We start from the raw sequence: 26,666 nt of genomic DNA on the forward strand, positions 1-26,666 counted from the left end.
GCCTGCTCTGACCAGGCATCACAAATCACTCCTCCGGCCTTTCCTGCATGGTCCAGAGGTTTTTCCAGGCTCATCTCTGTAACAGATTATGGAGGCACAAGTTTCGTTTGGAAGGACAGGAGTTCGAAAGGTCCATGACTTTGTGCAACAGTGACATACAGTTGTGTGATATGCAAAAAAAAGCTCATTTTCCCAAGCAGTCTCCCCCAAACCTGCCAAATGTTTATAACTTGCTCTCAGCACAATTCAAGAACCAAAGCATTTTACTGGCTAACTCCTGTTCTGCAGCTGGCAGGGGGGGCAACAGGCAGCTCTCATCAGTTTCTTGAAACCGCCTGCTTGAACAAAGTTCCTTGTCAAAGTATTTCATTTTACAATAACAGATACCAAAAATTTCCCATCCACTGAGATGACACCAGTTTGAAAACAAGGACATTCTGCAATTAAAATCTCTGTGGCACATATAATGTTGGTAGAATCTTTAAAACAATATTTAGTACCAGCCTCAACAGAGACTGTCCCAGCTCCCTCCAAGACTCCCAATCTTATTTTAATTTTTATTATTCACCTTTTTCTTTTAAAGTGTGGGGTATGTACAGTTTTCCAGGCAAATAAACTCTGACCAAAACCAACCTAGCAGCCGCCAGCAGATCCCTGCCACAGGCTGTGCACCCAGGTGTAGGTAACTACACCCCCCTCCCTCCCTGACCAAGAGCCCTGGGACATCAGAATTAACAAAGAATTTGTGCGTATAATCCTACTAATGAAATACCACTACTCTGACCTCAATGTCCTCCCTAACACTGACTTATCAAAAGCATATGCTCCCATCACTCATGGTCTGTGCTTTTTTTTTTTCTTTTTTAAATTAAAACCAATTGGTTGCAGAGGAAAATACTACCTTTTCAGCTAAAAGGTTAATAGCAAGCCAAAGACCGCATGTGTAGCTCAAATCTGATGCCCGCAAATCCTGCTAACTATAGTAAACTAAAGCAAAACAACAAGTGCACTAGTAAGCAGCTAAGCAATACTGTAGGTTGTTAAACTTTAAAAGTAGCCCTGGCAGATCCTGGAGAAAGGGCATCCCAGAAGGCATGTGTCCTCCACTATGCAGAGAGAGCAATCAAACCACAAGATCCTATTCTGCATATATCACTTTTGAATATATGGCTGTACCTATCGTATGTTATTTGTATATCGTAAGTATATTTTCTCTAAAAATACTTTGTATGAGATAAAGGACACTCTGCTCTTGGCCACAAAGTGTTTGCCCCAAAAGCAGCCAGTGAGACTGAAACAAGAGATTATAATTCCTTGCAACAGGACAAAGCCATAGCTCAGAGTGGACGTGCTTTGACAATTCAGGACTTTACAGACCACAACCTGCAACGATGAATTATTCTCCAAAGCAAAATGTTGAACCCTAGCATGGAGAATATTACTTCAGGGGCAGATTGCTGTGGCCTTGCTATTTTCTAGCTGGAGCTTCACAGCAATTTACAAGTAGAGACTATTGCCATGATCAGTGGTGAGATGACAGAAGAAAGATTTGTTGTGATGAATCTAAAAAGGACAGCTCCAGGCCTCAGGTTCAATGTGCCACACCTGCTAGCAGGGAATATATGAATAATCTGATCTCCAGGCTGCAAATACTACAAAAAAGGGTTGGACATCCCTGTCCAGTGGAGCCTCCCCCACTACATCCTCCTAAGGCCAAACAAAATCGGCTAATATGACGACAAGCTGTGCATCGATTACCTCTGCAACCCCAAAACCTGCACTCTCAGCTGCTGCTAAGGAAATCCAGCAAAACCAGGCATCCGGTGACAGAAAGACTAAAACTCATCAATCTGACATTAAAAAACTCTTTTATTGAACAGCTTTAAATAGCGCTACCTGCAAAAAGTCATTAAGTGTGAGATTAATAACATTAACTGGAAGACAGTGTGGTTTCTATGGCATTGTGCAGGAGCTGAGGTGATTCCACTGCCCCATCACCAGAACTCCCTCAATTTTAAAGTATCTATGCAGTAGCTAAAGAAAAAATAATACTACTGCTTACAGGTAAAGTCATGCTTGAAACTTAGACACAATATGATGACTTTTTTTTTTTTTAAATCACATATTGCATAAATTATAAACTCTATATTGATTGAAAGGGTAGTTAAGCAAACTAAAAAGGTATAATGGGGGCGGGAGACATCTTCTTGGCCTTGTGGGCTCAAGTGAGGTTATTCCCACTGCAAAACACCAATGATCTGTGCATTATGGTCTGTTAAATTAATACTTGGCTTATTGAACACTTACTTTGTTCGATACTTAAAAGAAACTCGGGTATGCACCACAGAAATAAAGCTTTATTTTTGAAAAAAAAAAGGAAAACCCTTACAGCTCTAATTGGCATCTTAATGCAAGCATCCCCCTTTCATGCACTTGGTTTTGCTTACTATTATTAATGCACCAAAACATCACTCATACTAAACCAGTTCTTCACTAGGCAATTTCTGCTCGTCAATATAGTCCTCAAAGCTTCCATCAAATTTTGCACTCTCTTACATGACAGATGTAGAACTATGCTCTTTTGAGTCTCTGTGGCAAAAATAAAGAGTAGATATACCAGCCAATGCTGCAACAGGCAGTGGAGGGAGAGGGTGCCAACGCTGGTGGATGTTCTGCATTTACCCCTGTGAAGGGCTGGATTTCAGAGGTCAGCGAGTGTGCTCAGTGGCAGCTATGTCAGGTCCCACTCACACATCAGTCTGAGCAACCAGCATTGTCAGGCTCTTTTGAAAATCCTCATTATCACTTTTTAAGGCAGGTGAAAATAAATTAATTTTGAGCTTTTAAAGGAATGCCTCTGCTGTGGTCAGCCCTGGCCACACAGTTACAATGCATTTTGCAGAGCACTGCCTTTTCTCTCTATTTAGTGTAAAAGCACTTAATCTGGGTTATCAGCTCCCTGAAGGTCAGGCTTATTTCTTTAGATCTATTATTTACTGCTTGAAATTTCCAGTTCCACCTTTCTGGCTATTATAGCTTCTTTCCCCAACTACTATTCTTTTCACGGTAACTCCATATGATGACTGTTGATAAAGTTAGGAGGACCATGATTCTAAATGTCTGACCTTCTTCAAAATCTGATAATGGATACAGTTTCTGAATCATAGGTCATCTCAATTTTGCCAATAAACCATTTATTTCCAGTGGCCTTCAGACCTTGAGGCTTACCGTGCACTGCAAAATGGATTCTTCAGGGAATAATAAAAGTAAGAGAGCCATCCTTAGCCTTTGCTTAGCACGTTAGGAGGGATACTGTACTTTGGAGAGTATGTTTGTCCACAAGATCTTATGCACCACAGTCTCTAAGACCTTTACTGCTGTACAACATTTTCTGATGTTTGTATGAAGCTGAAAGTTGTGTCTAATTGTGAACTAACTTCCTTTTCATTTGCAATCTATATGGAAAGGACAAGAAAAATCCATACCTCCTTAAACCCTCCCCACCTACTGAGGGCTATCCAGTCACCTTTACCATATTCTTCAATTTACAGCTCAAGGCATAGTGCCAAGTTTTACGTCACTACCTCAAATGTTATGCTGCTGTGGTAAGACCTGATTACGCCATGCTTGTAAAAGCTGTGTCGGTGCCAAGGTACACAATTTGTTGGTACAAGTGCCTGCCAGCCTCCTTTAATAGCTTCACTGAAATGGAGGTCTCAAAATGACTTGGTCTTGCAAAAACACTGCCAGAGGTACAATTCCTATTGAAGGTCAACATTTCACGCAAATTATTGAGCAAGATGCAGAGGAAGGCGTGTCGAACACGAATCTCTGGCTGCAACAGTGTTTGGAAAGTTAAGAAGTGACTGGATCCTGAGCAGGGGGGAACCGAGCAGGGTTTACTTACTGTCAAAGCTTCTGTGCTGTGCTGTTAGGGTCATCTGCACAGAGCGACCGGCCTCTTTCATCATGGCTTCAAATTCACTTCGGCTTTTGTTTGCAAAGTTCTCCTCCATCTCACTGGTGCAGCAGGTATAGCCTTGTGGGCAGATTCGCAGGTGCTCCCCTAAAATGAGAGAAAATGTAGTTGAATGGCCAGGTCTGGAAAAGGAAGGATTTCACCCCAGACAACCTCAGGATAAAAATATTCCAGCTCCTTAGTAACCTGGATCTGCATCAGGCTTTACATGTTTACCCCCTAATTTGAGTTATCCTGCATTAGTACAGCGGTTGGTGTGAATGCAGGTACAAATTTTCTCACTGCTGACTGTGAGGGAAGGAAAAGTGAAGTAGATAAAATTCATACACGGGCCAAGGAGAGGGAAATACAAGTGCCTCCTGCTCAAAGTCTGCCCTAGAATCCAGCTCTGCCTAGAATCCCAGAAGACATGGAAGTCACTGATTAAATGACACATTAGTCATCCTCATTAGACTTAACATGTATATTAGAACAACTTTTTGAAACAACTTCATCAAGAAAAAAACTCCAACGCACTCCCTGCCCCCAATCAACTCCCCAAAAGAACCTATCCTGAGAAGGTGTTTCTATAGCCAGAGAGGTGAGACTAGTGAGAAGTTTTCAAAAGACAGAGACGTGCTGAATGCCAGTGGAATTTGAGTGACTAATTCCCCTCCACACATTTTGAAATCTGCCTATTTTTTCAATGAAAAATTTATCTCCCAGAAAGAGACAAGACCACCCAAAAAAGGGTTGCTATGACAATCACTGACTGAATATACCCTTTGCTATAGGAAAGGACAGGAAAGGTAAGAGGACTAGGCAGAGGATTCAAGAGGACTTGAATTGAAAATTCTTCAGTATGGGAGCTCCTCCTGCCCTCTGCAATCTCTTTATTGTGGAGAAGTAAGAGTATGCATAGGCAGAGTCAGCAACATTTTAAAAATAATTGCTTAAGTTCTTATGAGTCCTTACAAACAAAGACACATCCACCTGCAAACACACCCTGCGTTTCTCCTTACCCAGCAATGAAAATTCATTTGAATGAAATCAAACATCAGAGCTATTTTTTTTTAAAGAATAAAAAAAACCCTTATTCCAAGCGTCCACTGAGATAAACCAATTACAAAGAAGATACCGTGCTTAACATAATTTGATTGGGATTGCCAATGATTTTGCTGGCAGTTTTACAGGACTGCTGTCTTAACGTCAGAGCTGAGCTGAAACATTATTTAAAATTGTGTTTTATCTTGTGTGTCTCGACAGCTTCAAATCCTGAACGTGTACAGTCCTCCAGAGTTTCCCATTAAAGTTCTTAGCTATTTCCAGCGTAGAGCCCTTAGCAAATGGGTGCCTTAGGGTAAAGGGTCTTTGAAACTGGGTATGTGTCCTACCCTTGTGAATGCCATGTCATTAGTAGCCTGACTAAGAGCAGTTTTGACAGGAGTGCTCTGTAGTTGATGTATTTTAGGCAGAAGCCATTCAGGATGAGTATGCATTTTGCTGGCCCTCGGGTCCCTGCTCACAGATGGCTCTGGAGCAACCTCTGCAGGGCGCTGGGGTGAGCCTGCCCTTAGAAAACAGGTTATCATGTGCATTTGCACCAGAGAAGCCTTCCTGCCTATGTGATGGAAATTGCTGCTCACCAGCTTCGTAGGAGAATAACTCCCATCATCAGGCTTGTGTCGTGCTCCCGGCTGAGAAGAGCGTCAGGGAGGGCAGCATGTCCCATGGCTTCCCATCCCACGGGACCCCCCTCCTAGTCCTCAGGAGTACCCAAACATTACTGCACCACACCGTCAAAGCAATAGGAAAAGCAGCAACTTGCTTCAATATACAAACTAAGAGTCAAATATAAACATCATGTGGCTCAATGCTTCCCATACCAAATGCAATTTAAGTTACAGTGCTTGCCTAAGCCTCTCCTTCCTTCGTAAACTAGATTGTTGCAATTCATTCCCTGAGCTCATTTCTGTAAAGCTGCATTTGTACAAGAAAGTCATCGTGAGGATTGCTGAAAAGTGACAGACAGGCAGAAAAAGGGAGCTATAATTTTTTGACAAGACACAGCTTTGTTTCCTGTCATGGCAAATTAAAAACTTTCTTCTTGTCCAGCCTCTTCCATCCAATTTCTGCCACCACAGGATTTCTGACGAGGATCGAAGTTTTGTTGACAGTTGTTTTACTGTGGTATGCATCCTTCCATGCTGCCTTTGGTGCCCACAGGATAAAGTGAGGCCTTTTCAGTGCCCGGCCTCTCTGAAAGGCCTATAAACAAGGAAATGGATCCCAAAGGATCCCAATGGTTCCCAAAGACTGCCTTTACCACCACCAGCTCAAGTGCTGATGAATTTTGCAGATGAGGTCCTGGACCTGCGAGCCCTTGCACTCGATAGCACACAAAAGCACGAGCATTCCCGCCACTTCTCCATGCACTGTTACCCACCAAGGCTTGCAGGTTCAGGCTAAGCCAAGAACAACCCTTTACAAATCTTCTGTTTTGGTAAACCAATATAAAGCAGTGGGAACCGACCGCCTGGGGAACTCCCATGTTCTGTCCTGCTGCCAGTAAGCAGGACCTGGCTGCGCAATGGTCTCCTGCCCCCAGAGGCAGGATTCGGGCAGGAGCCCTGCCTGGAATTAGGGAGAGCAAACGTGGCTGCCCCAGCAAGGAGACACCTACATGTTCATCTGCGGGTCAGACGGGTTCCCCTGCACATGCTTTACAAACGAAAGAAAGGGGGAAAGTGTGGGGATTGCCTCTGGGGAAGAACAGGGCCTGCCTCCAGGAGGAAGCTGGACAGGGAGGAAGAGCCCCATGCTGCGCCTGAGCTCCCTGACGAACAGCGAGGAGCAGCAGAAGTGTGAGGCACGCTAATTAAAACATGACATGACCAGACAAAAACCTCCATGGTCCCACCCCAGGCAAAGCAGAGAGCGTGTTTCAGCAGGATGGCATCAGTCCAACACCTTGCTGTGCTAGCAGAGCTTCAAATAACCTCCAGGCAGCCGGCACCATGGAACAGAGCGGGAAAGAAACAGAGGAAAAAAAGGCAGAAAGCAAGGGAAAGGTCACACCCGTAGCTAAAATTGCTTAATTTTACACAACTTTGTGAACTGAATATAAACTTTTTTAAATGCTTGAACTCAGAGCAGTTTCAATCCTTTTTGAAGCAACATTTATCTTAGCTTTCTGCAGGCATTTGTGTGGTACTCGGCACCACAGCACTTTATCTCAGTGGGAAGCAAAGTTTTTATCATTTGTCTTTGTAATTCAAACTCAGTGCACATAAAACAGTCTTACAGCACTACGAAAATGCTTTGCTTTCTTTGCTTTTTAACCTGACCCACCCTGGAAACATTCACTATTATTATTTAACCTATTTTTATTGACTCCAAAATAAATGCACTCTAGACCGTATTTTTGCTCTCCTTGTATTTCAAAGTTCATTTGTTTGCTAATTTGCCGTTATGTCATTGCTGAAGCTGCACTATAAATATCTCCAGGTTCACTTGGCAGGAGATTATCTGCAGATATCTATGGAGAGCTAGAGGTGTTTTACAAGGAGTAAATCTGCAAGACAGTGTGTGTTCTCCTCTCCACTGCTGCGTCAGAGAAATTTCCCCTTGTACACAGCTGACATGTTGCTAACCGCTTGCTCAAGAGCGCATGCTCCTGGCCCCTGGAAGAGCTTTACAGAAAGCAAGTGAGCATGGCAGAAGCCAAACCAGCAGCAAGCAGAGGACTGCTCCAAATCTTCTTGAAGATAACAGATACACTCCCAGTGACTCAAGCCAACTCTGGGTCAGGCCCAAAGAGAATTACACCATCCCATATAAGTCTGTAACTGAAACCCAGCCATCTCTCCCCAGCCATTAACCTGCAACCTCCCAGCTGAGCAGGTCTGGCAGTGGAGCATGGAAGGTGCCCAGGGTGCATTCAATGGCTCAGCTAATACCAGCTCCGTGCTGCCCTAAGCACTCTGGATCTAAGACACATTTGCAAGTAAGAGAAGATGCACTTTGGGATGCTCGGCTTCCCTTCAGAAAACTATTGGCTTGCCCAAGCCTTTGGCAGCCAAAATGTGTGGCTCAATCTGGGTCTCCCTGGAAGAGCTGGCTCTCCTGCAAAGGCTGCCGAAGTCAGGGTGGGATGTAACCCACCGACTTCACGGTCTCTTAGAAACGGAGACAGGGCACAGCATGCATGAAAACACCTTCGAACAAATATCTCATTTATGATTAACTGCCCTGGAGTGGAAAGGAATAGGCAGGAGGCCGATGACAAGAAAATATCACACTGCCTGGCTACGGGCTTGGATTGTCCTTCAAATACCCTCTCAGATGGCTGGGCTAGCAGATCATTTTGGCTATCAAATTCATTACTGCGTTTGAGAGTGCTGACTATTAAACCACTTGACCACTTTCCCCTCAGGGATGGAGCTGGGCTGCTTTGTGCCAGGGTCCTTGCGGGGGGAACAGCCCTGCCCACAGCCACCACTGACATGAGCTGAGAGGGGCCTCAGCTCCCTGCTTCTTCCCCTGTGTGCTTCCGGCCTCACTGCCCTGGCCCACGCAGGCTCCCCTCGGCTCTGGGCCCACATGCCACGGGCTATGCCGGGAACCGCTGCAGCCACAGTGTGTGGTGTAACGCACCGCGGCAGGATCTCAGCTAACTGAGTTCAGAAAAGCTCTCTAGCTGTCCACTGCTGCTGCGTTTCACCCCACCACGAGGCTCTGTAGACACGAAAACAAGAGAGAAGGCCGGTCCCAGGGGTGTAAAATGCAATACTGAGAGAAGAGTCCTTGGCTCCTTTAAACATGTAAATAGTGCTATTTCTATCCCTCTCACAGGATGTTGGAGATTGAATTCATTACAATGTTTGCAGAAGGTTTGGGGTTATTTGGATGTGTCAGAGTATCTAAATGCAAATTACTACAAAATCATTCCTCCCAGAGGTTAATTTATTTCAGGCTGTGATAAATCCGTCATGATTCTTCCCTCATACTTGTAACCCTCCTCCCACTCACTCTCCAAACTTTTCCATAAACTCATCTCATGCTCCTAGACCAAAATGGACCCCCGGCTGTCTCAGTCCAGCCTGCCATACCAGGACACCTACAGCCCAAACCCTCTCCTCAGGGGTTTCTGGGTGGACATGTCTCAGACAATCAGGCCTGCTGAAGTCCCACAGTGCTGAGACCTTCCTGCCAGGCATGGCAAGGGACACCAGGACACAGCCCCTGGCCAGGTACGGGCAGTGAGCATGAGAGCACCTGGCAGCCAGGGAGCTCCAGTCCTCTCCTACTGTCCCTGGTAGGCACTACCATCTGTTGGCCTCTCCCTCTTCACACCTAAATCACATCCAGGCTAATGATCATCACAGGCAGGAACTGAGGACAAACCAGTGTAGTTCAGACAATTTTTTTTTTCCTCTTTTTTTTTTTTTTAACCATGTCAGAGTGTCTGCAGCTGGTGCAAAGGCGAGCCTAGAGGTGGTACAGATGTTAAAAATACCTTGCAAAGAGGTAGGGCAATGAAAGTAAATCCCCTTCCTCATGCCTCCCAGCTTTTCCTGCTTCAGGTGTTCCTGTCCCCATCTCTCTTGAAATATGTATGTTTAAAGAGAACATGATTTAGCACATGCTGATAAATAACTGACAGCACAGCCTCTAGCACTAGTACCATGATGCTTCCTGGCTGACTGCCCTAGGAAGAGCTCTTCATGCCCTTTTCATTCTAGATGCACTGAGAAACATCAGCTGACAAGCCGCTTCCAAACACCTACGCCCCATAATATTTGTGTAAGGTGTCTGGGCATACAGCTGGTCTCTCATAGTGTCTGCTAACATCAAACTGAACCAGCTACCAGACTGCTCTATTAAGGAGAGTGCAAATCAGGAATTTTCCCATATTGCAAAGGCAGGTGTTAGCTAAGCACTGTGCAGCCTGTTTCTTTGATTTGCAGTCAGCTGTCAGCAAAATATGATATCTTCTATTTTCTGATTATGTATTAAGAGTATCGTCTTTTTTGGCTTCGGTTTGCACATAATGTCAGGGGAGTCACAGCAGGCCTGAATATTAAGTACTATATGGCAAACGTTCACACTTTGATCAAAATGCACTGAGCCATGTTCTCCCTGGTCTTAGCGATACCATGGGTTGAGGATATGTATGGTGGGGCAGGGCTATAGGCTGGTCAAGAAATCAGGGGCAGAATACGGTCATGAGGGAGGGCTGCACTCATGTCACATCATGATTTTCCTGCACTTTCATACCAAGAAGCACCCTCAGGATAAGAAGCAGCAGTGGCAGGCTGTAGCTAGGAACCAGCCCTGCCATGGACTGGGTGGGCATCTTGAACAAGCCAGACTGGGAGCTAACACAGCAAGAGGGAGAGGAGAGCCAGAGAGAAGCTGTCTGCTTCACCAGCACCCTGCAGGAACACCTCATGGACCTCAGCGCGTGCTACGTAGCAAGACCCAGGTTAACCTCAGTCAGCCCAAGGCCACCGCAGAGCACTGTCACAGCTCACATGTTGAGGACTGCGGGGAAGAGGCAGGCGCCATCTCACCTGCTGCATCCACGCCAGCCTCCCCGCACACATCGCTGCTGCCTCCCGGCCTCAGGAAGGTGAGAGGGATTTGGCTCTAGCACAACCAACTTCTATTTCTCTTTGCTGCTGCTGAGGGAGTAGCTGGGTATCTCGAGGGACTGATAACAAGGGCATGAAGTCTTTTCAAGCTGCACACCACAGGTCTGAATTTGTCCCATGTCAGTAGGTTTTATAACGCCTTACCATTTGACGGCTGATCAAATAGCTTGTGCTTTCTGAGATGAACTAATGTTTTTGTTCCAGATAAAGAAAACAAGCACTACGTTCCACGTCAGTGATAAAAGCAGCAAACTGGAAAAAACAGCTAGAGAATATGCTTATTCTGTTGAAGCAATGCACGTGTTTAAGACAAGACAATAGCAAAACATTAAATGCTTGTTCCCACAGCTCATCATTCAGACCAGGATTACACCAACAGAAGCAAACAACCAAGAGCAGATAATTCATAAGATCTGCTCTTTCCACTCCTCACCTTTCTACTCCTACCAGGATTTAATAAGCTATCAAAACACTGTTAACCAAGTAAGACGACTTAATCTGGCTACTGCATGGAGTTGGCTCCCTACCAGGTTAGCACTGTTCTGTAGTTGCATTACGGTGAAACCCTGACACAGTGAACAGATACAGGTATTTCTGAGAAATATCACAACTGGCATTCTTGGAGCAGAAAACCACAGATGGGTGCAAGGGCTTTGGGACTGCCCTGTTTCCTACCGACACAGGCCATTGAAGTCAGGAGCCAGGCGGGAGGGTGCAGGGGAGGCTGAGCAGGAATTTCCTCTGTATTTGCTCTGTTCGTATGTTGAAATACTTCAGGCTCCAAGGCTGTCAGCTCAGTGTCACGCTCACACACTGGAAGTGTGGTATCAATTTATTTAATCCTAGACCCTGATGTCAGAGGAATTTATAAGGCAGGCAAACATGGGCAAAAAAAGTTAATTAACAGAGGAGAAAGAGCCACCTCCATGTCCTGGAAAACTATTAAGTACAGAGTAGATAAGAGTGCCTTAAGAAATGACGATCTGAAAATCCGAATGTCATCTGCGTATGTTACAGTGGCAAACTGCCCAAAGGAAGGGAACAGAGAAAATGTCACAAATGCTGACAACAGACTTGATTCTTACTGAAAAGATCTGCATGAAAGCACTTCACGCACGCATTGCTCCTTTGGGTTTTGGGAGCGTCTTTCTGAATGAAACAGAACACCCCTTCCCGTCACTCTGCTCCCCCAGTTTCTCACTCAGGACCTGGATCTGCCCTTAGCTACGTGGGCCTGACTCTGCCTCTGACTCCGAGCTGCACACATGCAGCAGGAATCAGCACAGGGTGCAATGATCCAAGCCTGTGTTTAAGGACAAAGTAGGAAACGCTTTATAATTTGCAGTAGAAAATATCTTTTTTAGCGGTTTGAGAGGAATGAAAGAATGAGGGCCAAATCCACACGTACCACAAGCAATGAAGGACCTCTATCTAGTCGAACAGACTGAACACACCAAAACCCAACGCTCTGCAGACAGATCCTCTTCTGGGCACTGGACCCACCACTGGGGAGCTCCTGAGCAGGTCTCTGCTCCAGGAAAGAAGATGATTCATTATGAAAGGCTTCAAAGAGGAGCCAGGACATAGTCTACAGTTAGCACTCTCCAAATAAATCAATCTTGAAAGAAGCCTTCAGTTCAGACTAGACCAGTTGCAAGGATCATGGAGAAACACACAGGGACTTCACTGTTACACTGTTTCCTCTTCCCTTCTCTGAAAAACAGAAAACTCTTAAAAAGAATCTTGGACAAGGGAAGAATTATCTTGTCTCTTCACATAACACTTGTGGGGACGTACTGAAGTTGTGTGTCGTAATCCATCACTATCAACCTCTTTCAGAGTTGTCCTGAGCATGTCAGCTTCTCACCAGATGTTTTGGTTCTCCCCCCCGCTTCTTCTTGGAACAAAGACTTTTTATCCTCACTTTGCTGCAATCTAAAATAAGATCCAACTGGAAACCTATCACTCTTATCAGATGCAGCTTCATTGGAGGCTTCATAACAACATAAATATGTTATTACATAAGAGGCAAAGCAATTCACTAAGCAGAATCTTTTTTTTCAATTTCTTCTCAGAAAAATATCTACTGGAGAAACTGTCAGCTCTTCCCCGTGCCCTGGCAGCTTGCTGCCAGAATGATAAGACTGGAAAAGGAATCTTGGTAGTAAACTGAGGATTAAAGATGCAGTTCCCATTAAGAGGTTTAAAAGGTGAAGGCTTTTGGTTTATTCTCCATTTAAAAAAAAAGAAAAAAAACTTTGGGGCAATAATTCATACAATTCACGACAGGAACTTGAGGAAGGGTTTGGTCAAAAACAAAAGGCTTTTCCAGTCCCCCTGCTGAAGCCCTGCAAGGAAAATGGTGATACTGCACTTTGGGCTGTTTTGGGATAAAGAGACTAAGGAGCTTCAGCAAGCTTGTAAGATTGTTGCTCAAGAATGGGGAGTGCTCGTGGCCAGTCCCAATCATTTCAGTGCAAAGAACAAACCTGGATTAACTTCTCATGGAGAAATTAGCATTTAGAGAACATTTCCTTCTAACCCCAGCAAAGCTGCTCAAGAAGTAGATGCTGGTGTGAATACCATGAAAATTATCTTTCTGGGTTTCAGACACAAACTCAACACTGGGCTCCTGCAAGGCACCCCCTATTTCTTATCCCTCTGCCACCCTCGCAGGATGTTGTGATGAGCACGACATACCACATCAGAGGAGGAGGTTGGGCATGATGCACAAGTGGGCTGCCACAGCTGCCCACCTTGATGAGCCACACTGCTGGTTGCTAGCTCGCCCAAGTGAGGACTGCACGCTGCCTCCTCCTGCTGAGCACATCTATGGACACTATTGGTAGCACTGGGGACTGCAGGGGCGGCTCATTCCCTTCCTGCAGGAGGATGTGTGCATCCAAGAAGGATTGTGCCTTCTAGCAACAAAAATCTCCCAAGGGAAAATAAACAAACTATAAAACCTCAACCACTCTGCTGGTAAGAATGAAAATTACTCCTGAGTTTGCAAAAACCCTTGTCTTTAAATAGTTATTAAACAAACTAAGTTCTTGGATCTGAATCTGATTCTGAGAGTTGGCAAAAACAAAATGCCTATGCCTAAAAATGTAAGAAATTAGGTTTAATGACACTCATTAATCTTAAATTCCATAAATGTGTGTACACTTTTCAAAATTAAAAATAAAAAGATGCGTGTGACGAATTGTCTGAACGCCACAAATTCAAGATCATCCTTTTTTAGATCTTTGTAAAAATTTAAGAGGACTTTACCTATGCAGAGTTGTTGGCTTGTGCCATAAATTAGGAGTGCTTATACCTCATCTAAAACTCTTTGCTGTATGTGTTGGCAGGGATGTGGGAAGGTGCAGGATTGGAGGGGCAAGTTCTGGTTGTTGTGGGCTTTTTCACTTTGCAACTTGAAGCTTTTGTCAGCCCCAGAAATGCTCAGTTCTTCTTCAGCTATTGCTTTGCTTTATTTATCTCATGAATGTTTTGGCCGGCAGCAAAAGTGCTGAACAACTGTGGAGCCCTTTCCTACAATTTAAGCCACCATGAAAGGAAATGACAAGTATGGGGTCATTTTGTGGGAACAGGAAATTGCAGACTTCCAGTTCGACAAAACTGATGCAGCTGATGCAGAACTTGGACGGACGAGTGCCAACATCAAGGCTGGAGTCTGCAGAAGCCTCTGGCCACTGCATGTGAGAGATCTGCAGCAGAAGGAATTCAGTATGCTGCCTTTCACTTCTGGTTGCAGAAGCATGTAGGTGAAACCTCTGCCATCGCTCTTTTTATGCCTCCATCTGACCTTCCAAAAGCAGATTACAGAAAGGTGCCTGTAAACCCAAAGATGCAATGGATATCCATAAGAAGCTCCTCTTCTACCCTTAAAATTAATCCAGGGGTATGAGGAGATGAGGGCACCACTCTGGTCCTGCCAAAATTGTCACATGAACAGATTTCTGTTTCCACAAGAGTCAAACCATCACCTTTCACCCCAGCACAGAGGGGTGACCCAGAGGACCAGGTTTAAACTGGGTTGAACATTTAAAACTCCAATGCCCTTCTAGATCTCAGTGTGGCTTATAGTGCATATGCCCAAAATTTTACCAGAGAAATTTATTTTAGGCAACTTCTGTTTGAAAACTTAATGGAAGTGTGGCTGTTCTCCCCTGAGCATCAGGAACAGATGACTAAGAAATGTTGCCAGTATCTGTCTTTCAGCGAGATTAGTGTTCGGTTTGTGTGGTATCCTATTTATAACTTTGACAAACAGCTCACCCAATCATTTCATACTTAATCATAGCTGTCTGCCCAGCTCCCTTCAGAGAAAAGCTTTTCAAAAAGTATGTGCCAACATAATACGAACAAAAGGAAGCAAACCACAGACAAGAAAAAAAGACCTTGCTCCCAAAACCAGCAAAAGCTCATGAGCTATACAGAAACCAGGTCTTGGTAAATCATAAGGCATAATTAGAGCATCATTATTCATGGGACTGCATAGCTATAGTTAGTCAGTGTTTCCACTGTAAACCCCTATTTTCATAGAGGTTTGCAGCTCAGCTGCAAGGAATTAGTCTGTGATGAAATTTGGCAGTAGAAATTTTAGAGCAAGGATTATTTTTTTAGACCTTTTAAAGATTTTTTTTTTCCTCACTTTCAATTCCCCTCTTACTTCTGAGGCTGTGGCAGCACTCAGAAACAAAACCCACTTCTGTGCGCTCTTTGATGTTTGGTTTCTGTGCACGTCTCTGTGTGCTTAATGGGACCAAAAATATCAATTTAGTGGGGATTTTCAAATATAGAAGTCTTAAAAAATTGAAGTGGTGATTCCCACAACAATTACAACTTAACTTTCCTTTGGATGTATTCATAGGTATTACTATCTCTGGTGTTAATTGCTATGCATTAAGCGGCCTTTACATTCAGAGTAAACTCTGCATGGTCATCTAGTGCCAAAGATAGGTTTACGTTTCACAGGATAGAGCTGTTAGATTTCTTTACATCTTTCTTTCTTTGAAATAACATTTTTCAGGGATTAGAACAGACTACTTTCTGCTGGACTCGCCCCTAAGCCCGCCTGGCTGCTTCCTCCCCACCTACCTGGCTCTTCCATTAGGGCTCACATTTCAGCATGTACACAGGCATGGTTGGGACCACTGAGAGGAAGCATGAGGAAGGGAAAGGGACAGGAGAAACATCTTGATGGGACATTTTATCCCAGACAATATTAAATAGAGCCTTCCACAACATTTTCAACTACTCAAGAGAAACAGACTGCTGTTTGCACTCGTAAGAACATCAGAAGAATGCATTTGCTCTTTTCCAACTAGCTCTGGCTGAAGCATCCTAGAGATTCAGCATCCCTGGATATGAATGAGATTTACTTTCACACATATGGACCACACGCTAGCAAGGTACAGCAGTCTCTGGGCACTATGCCTGGTTGTCACTGCATGCCACAAGCAGCACACATCAGAAGGTAACTGAAGTGCAGTCCTAGCTCAGAGTGGTGGAGTAGTTACCCAGCTTGGAAAAAACAATGTAAAACTGTGTGCTTGAAGGCTTACAAGCTTTAGTCTGGAACTGGATCACTGTGAATGGTCTGAATGTTCATACCAACATCTTTGGTGCACAGGTTTTTAAAGAACAGACTAGTTTATCCAGGCAATTTGATTTTTTAGTGAAACAGATGTTGCTGTGTAACACCACCATGCTTCAAACCCTGTATTCCTGGACCTTGATGTTGGCATATGGGAAATTGGGCCACCTCTGAGCTTCTAACACCTTGCAATGTTCATGCCTTCCTTGGAGCTCCCCACCCCAGCACTAGTGAGCTTCCCCTCAGACAGCTTGGCAGAAGTGACAAAGATGAGAGTGCTTGCAATGTACCATGCAGCATTCCTGAGGGCACCTGCCACCAAGCTCCCTGCAATCCCAATGCACTCTTCAGAGGACTAGAAAAGCAACACCATCTCTTCTGATTGGGAGGAAAGCAGATACACCACCACCTTGACCACTACGATTTGTGAAAACTGTAAAAGAAAAAGTCTCATTTTAGACTGAAAGTACTTATCTCTGCTACAAATTGTAGCAACCACAGTATTTATGTTGCAGTGAGGATCTGAACTCCGGCCACGTCTTAAAAACAGTACAAAGCAGAATTCCTAGATATACTACTTGAATCTGCTTTTCAAGGTGGTAGTTAGAAATTAAAAGGCAAATGAACTCAGTAAGATTACTCATGTAGCTTCAATCATTTACGGGAATGTTAGCAAGATTGTGGCTTCAGAGGGCTGGATCATGCTTTCCCACTGCAACCATTATTAACCTGACATAACATGTTCATAGAGTAAGAGATGATAACGATGCTGTAACTGGTCTCCATAGAATATCATTATGGTTAGGGAATATCTTATAGAAACTGTAATTCATTAAGCACTCAGCTAAATGCATAAAGATGGCTGAAGTAAAAGCTCTGCAATTTCAGGAATTTATAACTTGAAAAAGGTCCGTTCTTGACATTTTGGTTATTGGGTCTTTCTCACTTGAGTGTTGCTAAGAAGTAGCAAATTCAGTTTAAATGCAAACTGCACAATTATTTTTCTTCACCTCTTTTCCCCTGAATGTAAGCATTCAGTCTTCTGCAGACACCGTAAAAGACATCATGGGCCAGTGAGTAAAAGATGCAACTTCTAAAACCTGAACGGAGTTCTCCCGATACTGTGTATCCAAGTAGGTATGTTATTCCCGTCCAGGAAATCTTGTGGTGCTTTGAAGTGCATCTCTTACATCAGGTCCCAGGTACTTAACTAGGTCCAAACCCAGGATCCCAGTCAGAGTGGCAAGCAGCCACAGCATCTTCTTTTGATCCCTCTGTTCTCTGAGCTCACTGAGATGCTTTTGCTCTTGACTAACCACATTCTTTGTGCATTATGGCACGATAATACTGTCACCAAATTTTTCTTTCTTGTCTTAGCAAGAAAGAAGGGACCATCCCCAGGATTCAGAAATCAGTTTTATTAAGTCTGCAAGTCAACTCCACTTCCAGATTCAGTTAAGTAAGTGGGAAATGTTATTGGCACTCTTAAAGATGTGATATACTACCTCCACACATTCACCAGTCTGGCCACTATCAGCATAAGTCATGAAGGTAATTCAAAAGCACTTTCTCTTTTTGCAAGATCTTAGAAAAATTTAATACCAGTCTGACCAGTAAGTAAATCACACTATGACTACCACCACGATCAATATATTTTCCAGCAATGCCTTGCAGCATTCTTTCCCCTGCCCCTGCCCACCTCTTGGCTTGTTTCTGAGCTACTGACATAAAACCAAGTACCCACAGAGAAGCAAAGGCTCCCACAGCAGAAGACCGTGTTCTGCAGAGCAATCATACTTGTGTGCAGGTTGCTTGCCTCCCACCCGCTAACTATGTGGCCCTTACTGACCAATTTGGTAGGAAACTGGAGAGGATTTGCTCCTCTGAGCACTCATGGAAGTAAACACTGTGCAATTCTCTTGGTTTTGGTGTTTATAAGCAAGTCATGTTCCAGCCTTCAAGCTTCCCAGGGTACTGCTGAGGGACTGCTCCTCTCCTACCATATGGGCTCACACAGCTTGAATGCCAGTCACGGTGAGCCTCAGTGAACCTGCACTGGAGAAAATCCAAGTGGAAATCTCACAGGAACAGGTGTTGTCACTGGGGATGCTTAGAAACAGGCTGGGCAAACAGCTCTAAATATACCCTACTGAGCAACTCTTTCTGTATCTGCTGAGACCACATGGTCTCAGAGGACTTTTTCATCCTCCATTTCCCATGATGTTATGACCCGTCCACCTCCCTGGCGGGGGTGTCAGGCAATGGTATAGATTGTAGGCGAGGTTCTTGCACCTCATCTGGGAATCAGGACAACACACCCATCAGGATCTGAGAGAGGCAGTCAACTATACTTACCCAGCATTAGAAATAAGAGGGTGCCACAAGATCTGCACCTTTAATTGCATCCTCATTCCCTGTGACAGCTGAAAACCCCTTAATTAATACACTTCACACACTGTCTATTTTTGATCTAGTTCAAATTCCAACCATCAGCAGAGTATGTTTGTCCCATTCCTGCCGAGAGCCCCCCTGGGATTTGTGATGCCCATCACTCGGCCTCTCTAGAGGAGGAAGACGGCAGCAGATACCTCTCCCCTGCTATGAAATACTCCCCTCTCCTCCTTTCTGAGTACGACTGGCTCCCTCAGCTTCCTCAGCACTCCAGATCACCCTCCTTCCCTAGGCATACAGAACGTAACCATTTAATAAAACAAACTCCGTGTCTTCCACCTGTCTTTCAGTCCTGTCTCTGAAATTCAACCCTGAGACTTCTCTGTTACGTTTACGAAAGGTACGTGACTGGTCTCCTGTAATCAACAGATTCTACATGTCCTCACACACATATGGCTCATCAGCTATGGACCATACTGCACTACTGCAGGAAGGAGCATACCGCATGGTGGACTGGCAGTTTGACTGTCATCTCTTCTTGTTCCTTCACAGGCTCTTCTCACTGACGCAGATTACCCACTCACTCCTTCTTCCTCGTCTTTGACCCCTTTCACTCTGATCCTGTGGTTCCCCACATTCGTGACGAGTAAGCGAGCAGTGCTGGAGCGGCAGTACTGCAGCTATGCTCTAAACTCCACAGATCCTGTGAGCCAAAATCTTTGATTTCCTCAAAGTCCCCACCTCCCTTGCAGCACGTTGCAATCACCTGGCTTACCAGGGACACAGAGAAAACATCCCTGCTTCTATCCCAGCACGACCTTTCACTGAAACCGGCTCCTCTCTCTGCTTACAAAGTTCTGCATCTGCCTTAATAAGATATTTATTAGGGTGCACAAATAACAAAACCTGCACTTTGATCAGTGGTTGCCTAAAGCCAGCAGACACGGAACTACTGACTTCTGAGGCAGCACCTGACAAGAGGAACAAATGGGAATGGATCAGATCTCCTTGCAGAGGAGCTGCTGTTAGAAATCCAGCTCCTTTTCAACATGATGCAAAGCACTTGCAGTAACTTCAGATTGTTGCCCACCTGAGGCCTGAAGCTGCTCCCACTGAAGTCAATGGCAAAAATCCCACTGACTTCAAAGGCAGAAGGACTGGACCCCCAGTGCTTTCAACTCTTGTAACCCACCTGTGTGTTTAATGGCAGGTTAGCCAAATTGGGAAGAGCTTTCATATCCATCAACCCTCTTCTGAGCAGTGGAGGGAGGTTTGTCCAAACACAGGCAAAGCCTTTTGCTCAATTACTTTAATCACAACCACTATACACAATTGGCCTGATATCAGGAGCTTGAACAAAGTGCCACTTTTCAGAAGTGAAGCATGCTGCAAGTAAGATGCTCTTTAGACATTACTGGCCTGAACCAACGGTTTCTCCAAGGTGGTCTTCGTATATTCTGTGCCAAATCGCCAACTAGTTCCTAGCTATGACCCTTCAGACTCTGTAATTAAAGATACTGGCAAAGATGAACTTCCTTCACAAGTCCTAAAAGTATTATGATTTCATGCTTTTGCCTGCCAGAAGATGTGGACTTCTAGATGGATTTTAGGGTTTGTTTTTTTCCAGCCTGAAACATGGTATTTCAATAAAGGTATCCAAGGGTCACGAGAACACGTTAGCGTATACTTCCTGAGGCAGTTCAAAGCTACCAAGATTTTGCATGAAAACAAAACCAGTAAAACAGTTTCAGGACAGGAAAATTATCTCAAAGCCTTCTCACACTCTAATATGGGCAATTTTCCATGTGTCCCTTATTCATATTATTTACTTTAATTCCTAGCAAATTCCACTTTTGTTGCCGATTTGTATTCAGAGAAGCCAAATGGAGCAGCCTGCAATGCAACAGAAGTACTGTACTTTTCAGGACTGTTGTCATTTTGAAATATCCTACTCCTTCCCTCTTCCCTGGATGCTTCACCAAAAAAACCTCACAAAAACCCAACAAACCCACACCACTATGTCAGTTCTGATGGATCTCTGTTGTCTTTGAAAAACTCTCTACTATGCTCATATATTCATCCGACCAAATGGAGAGTGGGAAAGAAATGTAGATACATTTTCTCTAAAACCCCAATGTATCAGGAATTACCAGGCCAGGATGCCCCTGAGCACAGTGAGTAGAAAGACCAAGTCCAAAGAGCGCTTGCCTATTCGATCTCTGTGACCCAGCACCGAACCCAACCTGAGCTCCCCTTTCCATACGCTTTCTTAGCTCCCTCTAAACGACCCTCACAGCAGGGGTCGCGGCTCCTTTTCCAGCAGGAGTCCTCTCCCTGTTCAGCTGTGTGGGGCTGAGATCGGCTGTCAAAGGGGAGGCTTTGCCTTAAAAAAGGAATTAATGTATAGTGATCCTATGGTATGGGTTATGCAGGAGGGCACTCCAGAAGATCACAGTCCCTTGTAGCTTTACCACCTACCAGTTAAATTCCTGATATGTTTTGCTGCTGGGAAAGCTCTGTGTTACAGTGACCTGTGCCATTCAGCCAGCCTTTCCTCTTCTCAGCAGCCTGTTCTTCTCTCACATCCCTTACTCCACCCATTCAAACTTCTTTGCCATCATCTGTCCTTTTTCCTTGTCTCATAGATAAGCAGCTTCACAAAGGCACACTAGGAATTTTAACTACCTGGACCTGTTGGAGCGAGTCCAGAGGAGGGCCACAAAGATGATCAGAGGGCTGGAGCACCTGTGAAGACAGGCTGAGAGAGCTGGGGTTGTTCAGCCTGGAGAAGAGAAGGCTCCAGGGAGACCTTATAGCAGCCTTCCAGTCCCTGAAGGGGGCCTACAAGAAAGCTGGAGAGGGACTTTTTACAAGGGTATGTAGTGACAGGACAAGGGGTAATGGCTTTAGGCTTAAAGAGGGTAGATTTAGATTAGATATAAGGAAGAAACTCTTCACTATGAGGGTGGTGAGGCACTGGAACAGGTTGCCCAGAGAAGTTGTGGATGCCCCATCCCTGGAGGTGTTCAAGGCCAGGCTGGATGGGGCTTTGAGCAACCTGGTCTGGTGGAAGGTGTCCCTGCCCATGGCAGGGGGGTTGGAAATAGATGATCTTTAAGGTCCCTTCCAACCCATTCTATGATTCTGTGATTCTATGATTCTATTTTGATCCTCACCACCACACACATAGGAGCCACAATACCATCTTTCCTTGGAAGTATTAGACATTACAAGCCTTGTTTAAGAAAACAGATTTTACCAGCAGGCCATCAGAAAGATAAGAAAGAACCTGACTACACTCTAGGCCATAATTGTTTCAGGATTTAGCCATCAAAAATACACCTTTTGTAGCCTGCTAGGGTTGGGAGATAGCATCCTTTTTAATCACCTTTGCTCAAGCCCTTCGGATGCTGCTTAACAGCTCTATTCAGACCTAGAAAGCACAATTCTGGGCCGTCTGTCATTCCTGCTTGCAATCACTATTTGTTTCCCACACCGTAAAGGGTTGCTGTCAGCTAGGCTGTATTTTTTCTTTATTCTAACTGATGAAAGTAAGATTGTGGGAGGCCCTTACAAGAGCTTATAACCCTTGTCTTTCCCAGCAGCGCAGCGACTGTTTTTCTTTTGGTTCAGCTCCCAGACCATGAACCTCTGTGCCAGTAAATTAAGTGGTATCTGGTGTTTATACCTCCCACTGGTCATTGATATTTTTCCCCCAGGGCCTGACTAACACCAAATGCAAGCCTAGCTCCAGAGCCCAGCCTTTTGAGCTCGTGTACTTATCCCTCGTGTTTTTCAGTGACTGCAAATTTGGTTCAGTGTCAGCTAAAATGGGTTTGATAGCCGACAGCTGGACCCAGACAGACCTTTGCTCGCATTCACACACCGGGACCAGACCACAATAGAGCTCCGGGCTGGGAACATGCTGCAGGGGAGACCCACCTTGTCTCCTCTCTAATTCACCCAAAGTTTCTTGCATCTCCTGTAGGAGGGATGTGCCCCACTGTGAAGCAGCGGCTGCTGCCTGCCTCCTTGCTTCCAGAGCACGCTCAAGACTCTGAAACTGGATCTGTGAAAACTTGTGTTGTTCAAATTCAGGACACTACGCAGTTACTGCTACCAACCAGCAGCTGAATGGCCCTGAAACATGGAAGTCCTCAAACATATGTCTCTTGAGGTCAGGATAGGTGACTCATAAGGGAAGCCCTTAGTCTGGATATCTTCCTGTTCACTGTGGCCATTGGTGTTGAGTTATTACGATAATCTGATTAATATTTTCAGTAATTTTTTGTTATTTTGAGTGATTAACGCCAGGAATCTTAAAGAGGCCCAGTTTTCAAAAAGTGCTGAAACTTGCCTTCCAAAATTCAGAGCCTCTCTTATTGCAGCAAACTAAACAAGTTAAGACAATGGAAGTAACTATGAAAATCTGGTAGTAAATGATCAAAATAGAGCATGTGCTAGTCAGGAGCAGACATCTTTCTGCACCCTTTTTCCCATGCTTCTAATTTTACAAATCCAGCTGGATTTCTTTTAAAATTCCCTTTCTGTTGAGAATAACGAGGTACCCATGGGGGAAAAAAATGCTGAATATCTATGTCGCTCTTCATGCCAGCTGTAGACTCTGCAGCAGAGCAAGACTCGGGCTCCCACCCTGTCGCCTCTCGAGTTCAGGATGTGATGCATCAGCAGGTGAAGCATCTCTGCCCCATGGAGAGCCCTGCCTGAGCAGTTGCCTCCTCCCTTTGCAGCAGAACAGAGGTGCTCGCTCAGGGCTGCGGGCAGGAGGCTGAGAGGCAGTGCACAATGAGGCTGAAACAAAGGGAGGTGAACCCCAGGGAGGGGGTGCAGGCAGGCCATCACATAGCTTCTGACAGCTCTGCTTCAAACACACTGGCTGGGCGACGAGCCTGTGACACTGAGCGCCATGTGCAGCAGAACAAAGCAGAGCAGCAGCTGCCAGCCTACCTGGGGCTCCAGCTCCCAGCTCTCCCCAGCAAGCACCTCTGCTTTGCATGTTCAGAATCCCAGCAGATGCGAGTTCCCCACAGGGAGCACCTTCCTCCCTCCCATCAGAGCAAGGCGGCGAGCAGCTATGCTGAGAGAGCACAACTGAGGTCCCTCAGATGAAATAAAAATATATCTTCATTGAGCGTGAAGGGGGCTGCAATATGCTTCAAACTGTGCCTCCAAGCCAGGACACAGGGCAGTCCCAGAGAGAGGCATGTGTAGAGGGGACAGAGATGGTGGGGGAACAGCACACCTCTGCCTTGCAGGGGTGCCACAGCTCCCAGAGTGAGCAAGGGCTTTGGTTTTGTACTGATTCAGAATGGCAGATGTTGCTCTGAGACGGGAGTGAAATCACCACATGAGCCTTTTTGAAAACACCAGGGAGCTAAGTGGTGTCTTTAAGGACAGCAGTAGCTTTATAAGCATGCTGCTGTGCCCAAATCACATGGCAATGAGCCAAGCAGCTATGGTTGCTCAGGGGGAGAGAACGTCAAGCTGCAGGATCAAAGGAAGCCATCACCCACCACACAGAGCCAAATCCAGCCAGCCAAAAGCGTGCTTCCCTCCTCACCCACCCTCCCGCTCCCCATTCCACCCTGGGTGGATGCTGCAAGCCCCAGTGGCTTTTCTGCATCATTTGGACAAGCTTGAAACTTTCCTCAAACAACTGCCAAGTCTCTGCAATGCATCTTCCTGTCCTCTTATCTGCTCAGTCGCTGACAGCGTGTGGGAGATGAGCGAGCAACTGGTGCTCTGCGAGTTGTGGCACGCCACCTCCCAATAACAAGGCTGTGTTTGATCTCCCCCTGACAAGGAGTGGCTGACGCTTTTGTCTTTGTCTGCCATGCTATCACTGGCATGCAAAGGGGAAAGGAAGAAGAGATGGGGGTGGAGAGCCGCCCGGTCCAGCGGAGCCAGCAGGCAGTGTTTGGAGAGCCATGGCAGCAACGTCAGCCCAGGCGGGGAGAGCCCAGGCACAGGAGGAATAGCTCCCCGAGCACCCAGCACTGAGCCTGCTGCTCTCCTCAGCCCCAGAGCCAGTCCCTGCCCTACAGTGAAGCCACAGAGCCACCTGCAACTGTCCTCTGGCACAAACTTGGCTGCTACTCCCCTGGCAAAGAGAGCACTGCTCCCCAGCGGTTTCAGTTTTATACACTGGCTCACCTCCAAACGAGATTCTCCCTATTCCTTGGGGTATAAAAAACCCTCAGCACTTTGAGCCTGTACTGTCTGGGCCAAAATCCATCAGTGCATTTTGGTATCTAACAGCTCACAAGTATTGGCTATGTGCAGGGCTGGAGAGCACCTGTGGCCTCAGCGATCCGAGTGCAGCTCTCATGGCAGAGCAAGTGCACTAAGCGAGTGAACAGTCATAACCAAAGAGGATCGGGGGGCAACAGCCTTCCAATAAAGCATCCCTGACACTGACATTTTCTACCTTACTTCCTTAATTCAGCTGAAATGGGTCTTCTGATTTAAGGAGCATTTTCCTTGCATACTGCTCTAGGATTTTTCATAAGGTCTTAACAGAGTGTGAATGGTATGGGAGGGAAAGATGTGAAGTCCAAACATGTTTGGTATTAATTTTATGCTATTGTTTAGTATTTTAATATACAATAGACAATCACAAACTACTGTAGGTATTACAACATGTTGCAAAGATAGTGTACACGCAGTACAATGGCTCCTAGCTCGAACTGGCTTGGTTTAAGCAGTCATAAAACCAGTATTCTTGACATTACAGTAGCAGACTGTTTTCTGAGCCCAGGTTGTTTTTAAGATATCATCTACCATTAGCAGTAAAAGGTATTCAAGGTTCCTTCTAAATTACCTTTTGGGAAAATGTGCAATAGATGTAGAAGGGACAGTTTGCTATTTACTGTTTAGGTTTATCTTGAGGAACAGCTCTGAGAGCATATATCCACTGGACAGGGGTTCTTGTGCGTGACACGCTGCACTGCATATCTAAATGTTTTAGTAAGTTTTTTGCTTTGGCTTGATATAAAGCAAGGAATTTATTTTACATGTAGAGAGAGCATTTAGGTCAATAAATGGACTTTTAATATACTTGCAGCTTCAACAACCCAAGAGCAAGAGAGAAGTGTCTGAAAAGCCTTAGGTGGTTTAGACAGGGCACTCCAGACTACAGCGTATGCCTCCTTTCCTACCACCCCTCTGCAGAAGCCACAGCACCCAAAATGCTATCTTTTGACTTACTTCATTTCTGTGGTCTAGTTCTCCCCCTGAGACTCCTTGGTATGTGCCAACAATATCTGGAATTTCTTTTCCACCTCCCATCCAAGCTCTGGAGAGGGCCAGAACTGCTTTGCTCGCAAGATTAGACACAATCCTGTGCATTCAGCCCAGGACAGATACTGCAGATCAAACACACCACTTGTTTCCAAAGATTTTGCCTCCCTCACCATCTTCTTCCCATTGCCTCTTTTCACTGGGTTATTGACGAAAATAAATTCTGCTCAGATGATCTGCCTGGCAGTTCCCTTCCAGCAGCACACACAGCCATGCCTGAGAGTACCTGCCAGGAACCTTTTCAAAACACCTTTTCAATTCAGTGCAACGGCAACTAAAGAAGTTCAAGAACCAACACTTCATCCTCCTCCCCACTGCTTTCAGCCTCTCCTCTTCTCCCCTGCTGACCACGGCGAGAGCAATCTCAGAGCCCTTGTTCAGCTGAAAAGGCATGCTGTGGAGTTAAGCCTGTGTGTTTTCATGTTTCATCCAAACTACTCAAGTGGCAAGGAGTGAGACAGCCTGCCTGCTGAATTCCCAGTCCCCAAAAGCTCCCCCAGCACTGTGAAAGCTGTCCTTTGCATTCTCCAATTGCCAAGTGCTGAACAGAGTTCATCTGTGCTGAATACATTTCTGCCGTTGCCTTCCTTACCAGGTTTTTTACCTGCCATGCACTGCTATTTGCAGCCTTATGCTTATTGTGTTCCAGTGATTCCTGTTTCACATGTGCAGCAGCTGAAAAGCAACTGGGGCCAAGCCTCCTTCCCATTGATTCCAGTTGTCGTAGCCTTATTGC

The 26,666-nt window shown here is 45.3% G+C and overlaps 1 protein-coding gene across 1 annotated transcript in view; it reads right to left on the bottom strand.

The window, feature by feature from the left end:
* Positions 1–26,666, bottom strand: part of GPC1 (glypican 1) — a 216,815-nt gene that overhangs the window by 105,198 nt on the left and 84,951 nt on the right. The window contains exon 2 of the mRNA XM_072867073.1: positions 3,908–4,066. Within this exon, the coding sequence (XP_072723174.1) occupies positions 3,908–4,066 (159 nt within the window). The remainder of the gene's footprint in view (positions 1–3,907; positions 4,067–26,666) is intronic.

This window comes from Ciconia boyciana, chromosome 7, assembly GCF_034638445.1.
Source record: "Ciconia boyciana chromosome 7, ASM3463844v1, whole genome shotgun sequence".
Classification (NCBI taxonomy): Eukaryota; Metazoa; Chordata; class Aves; order Ciconiiformes; family Ciconiidae; genus Ciconia; species Ciconia boyciana.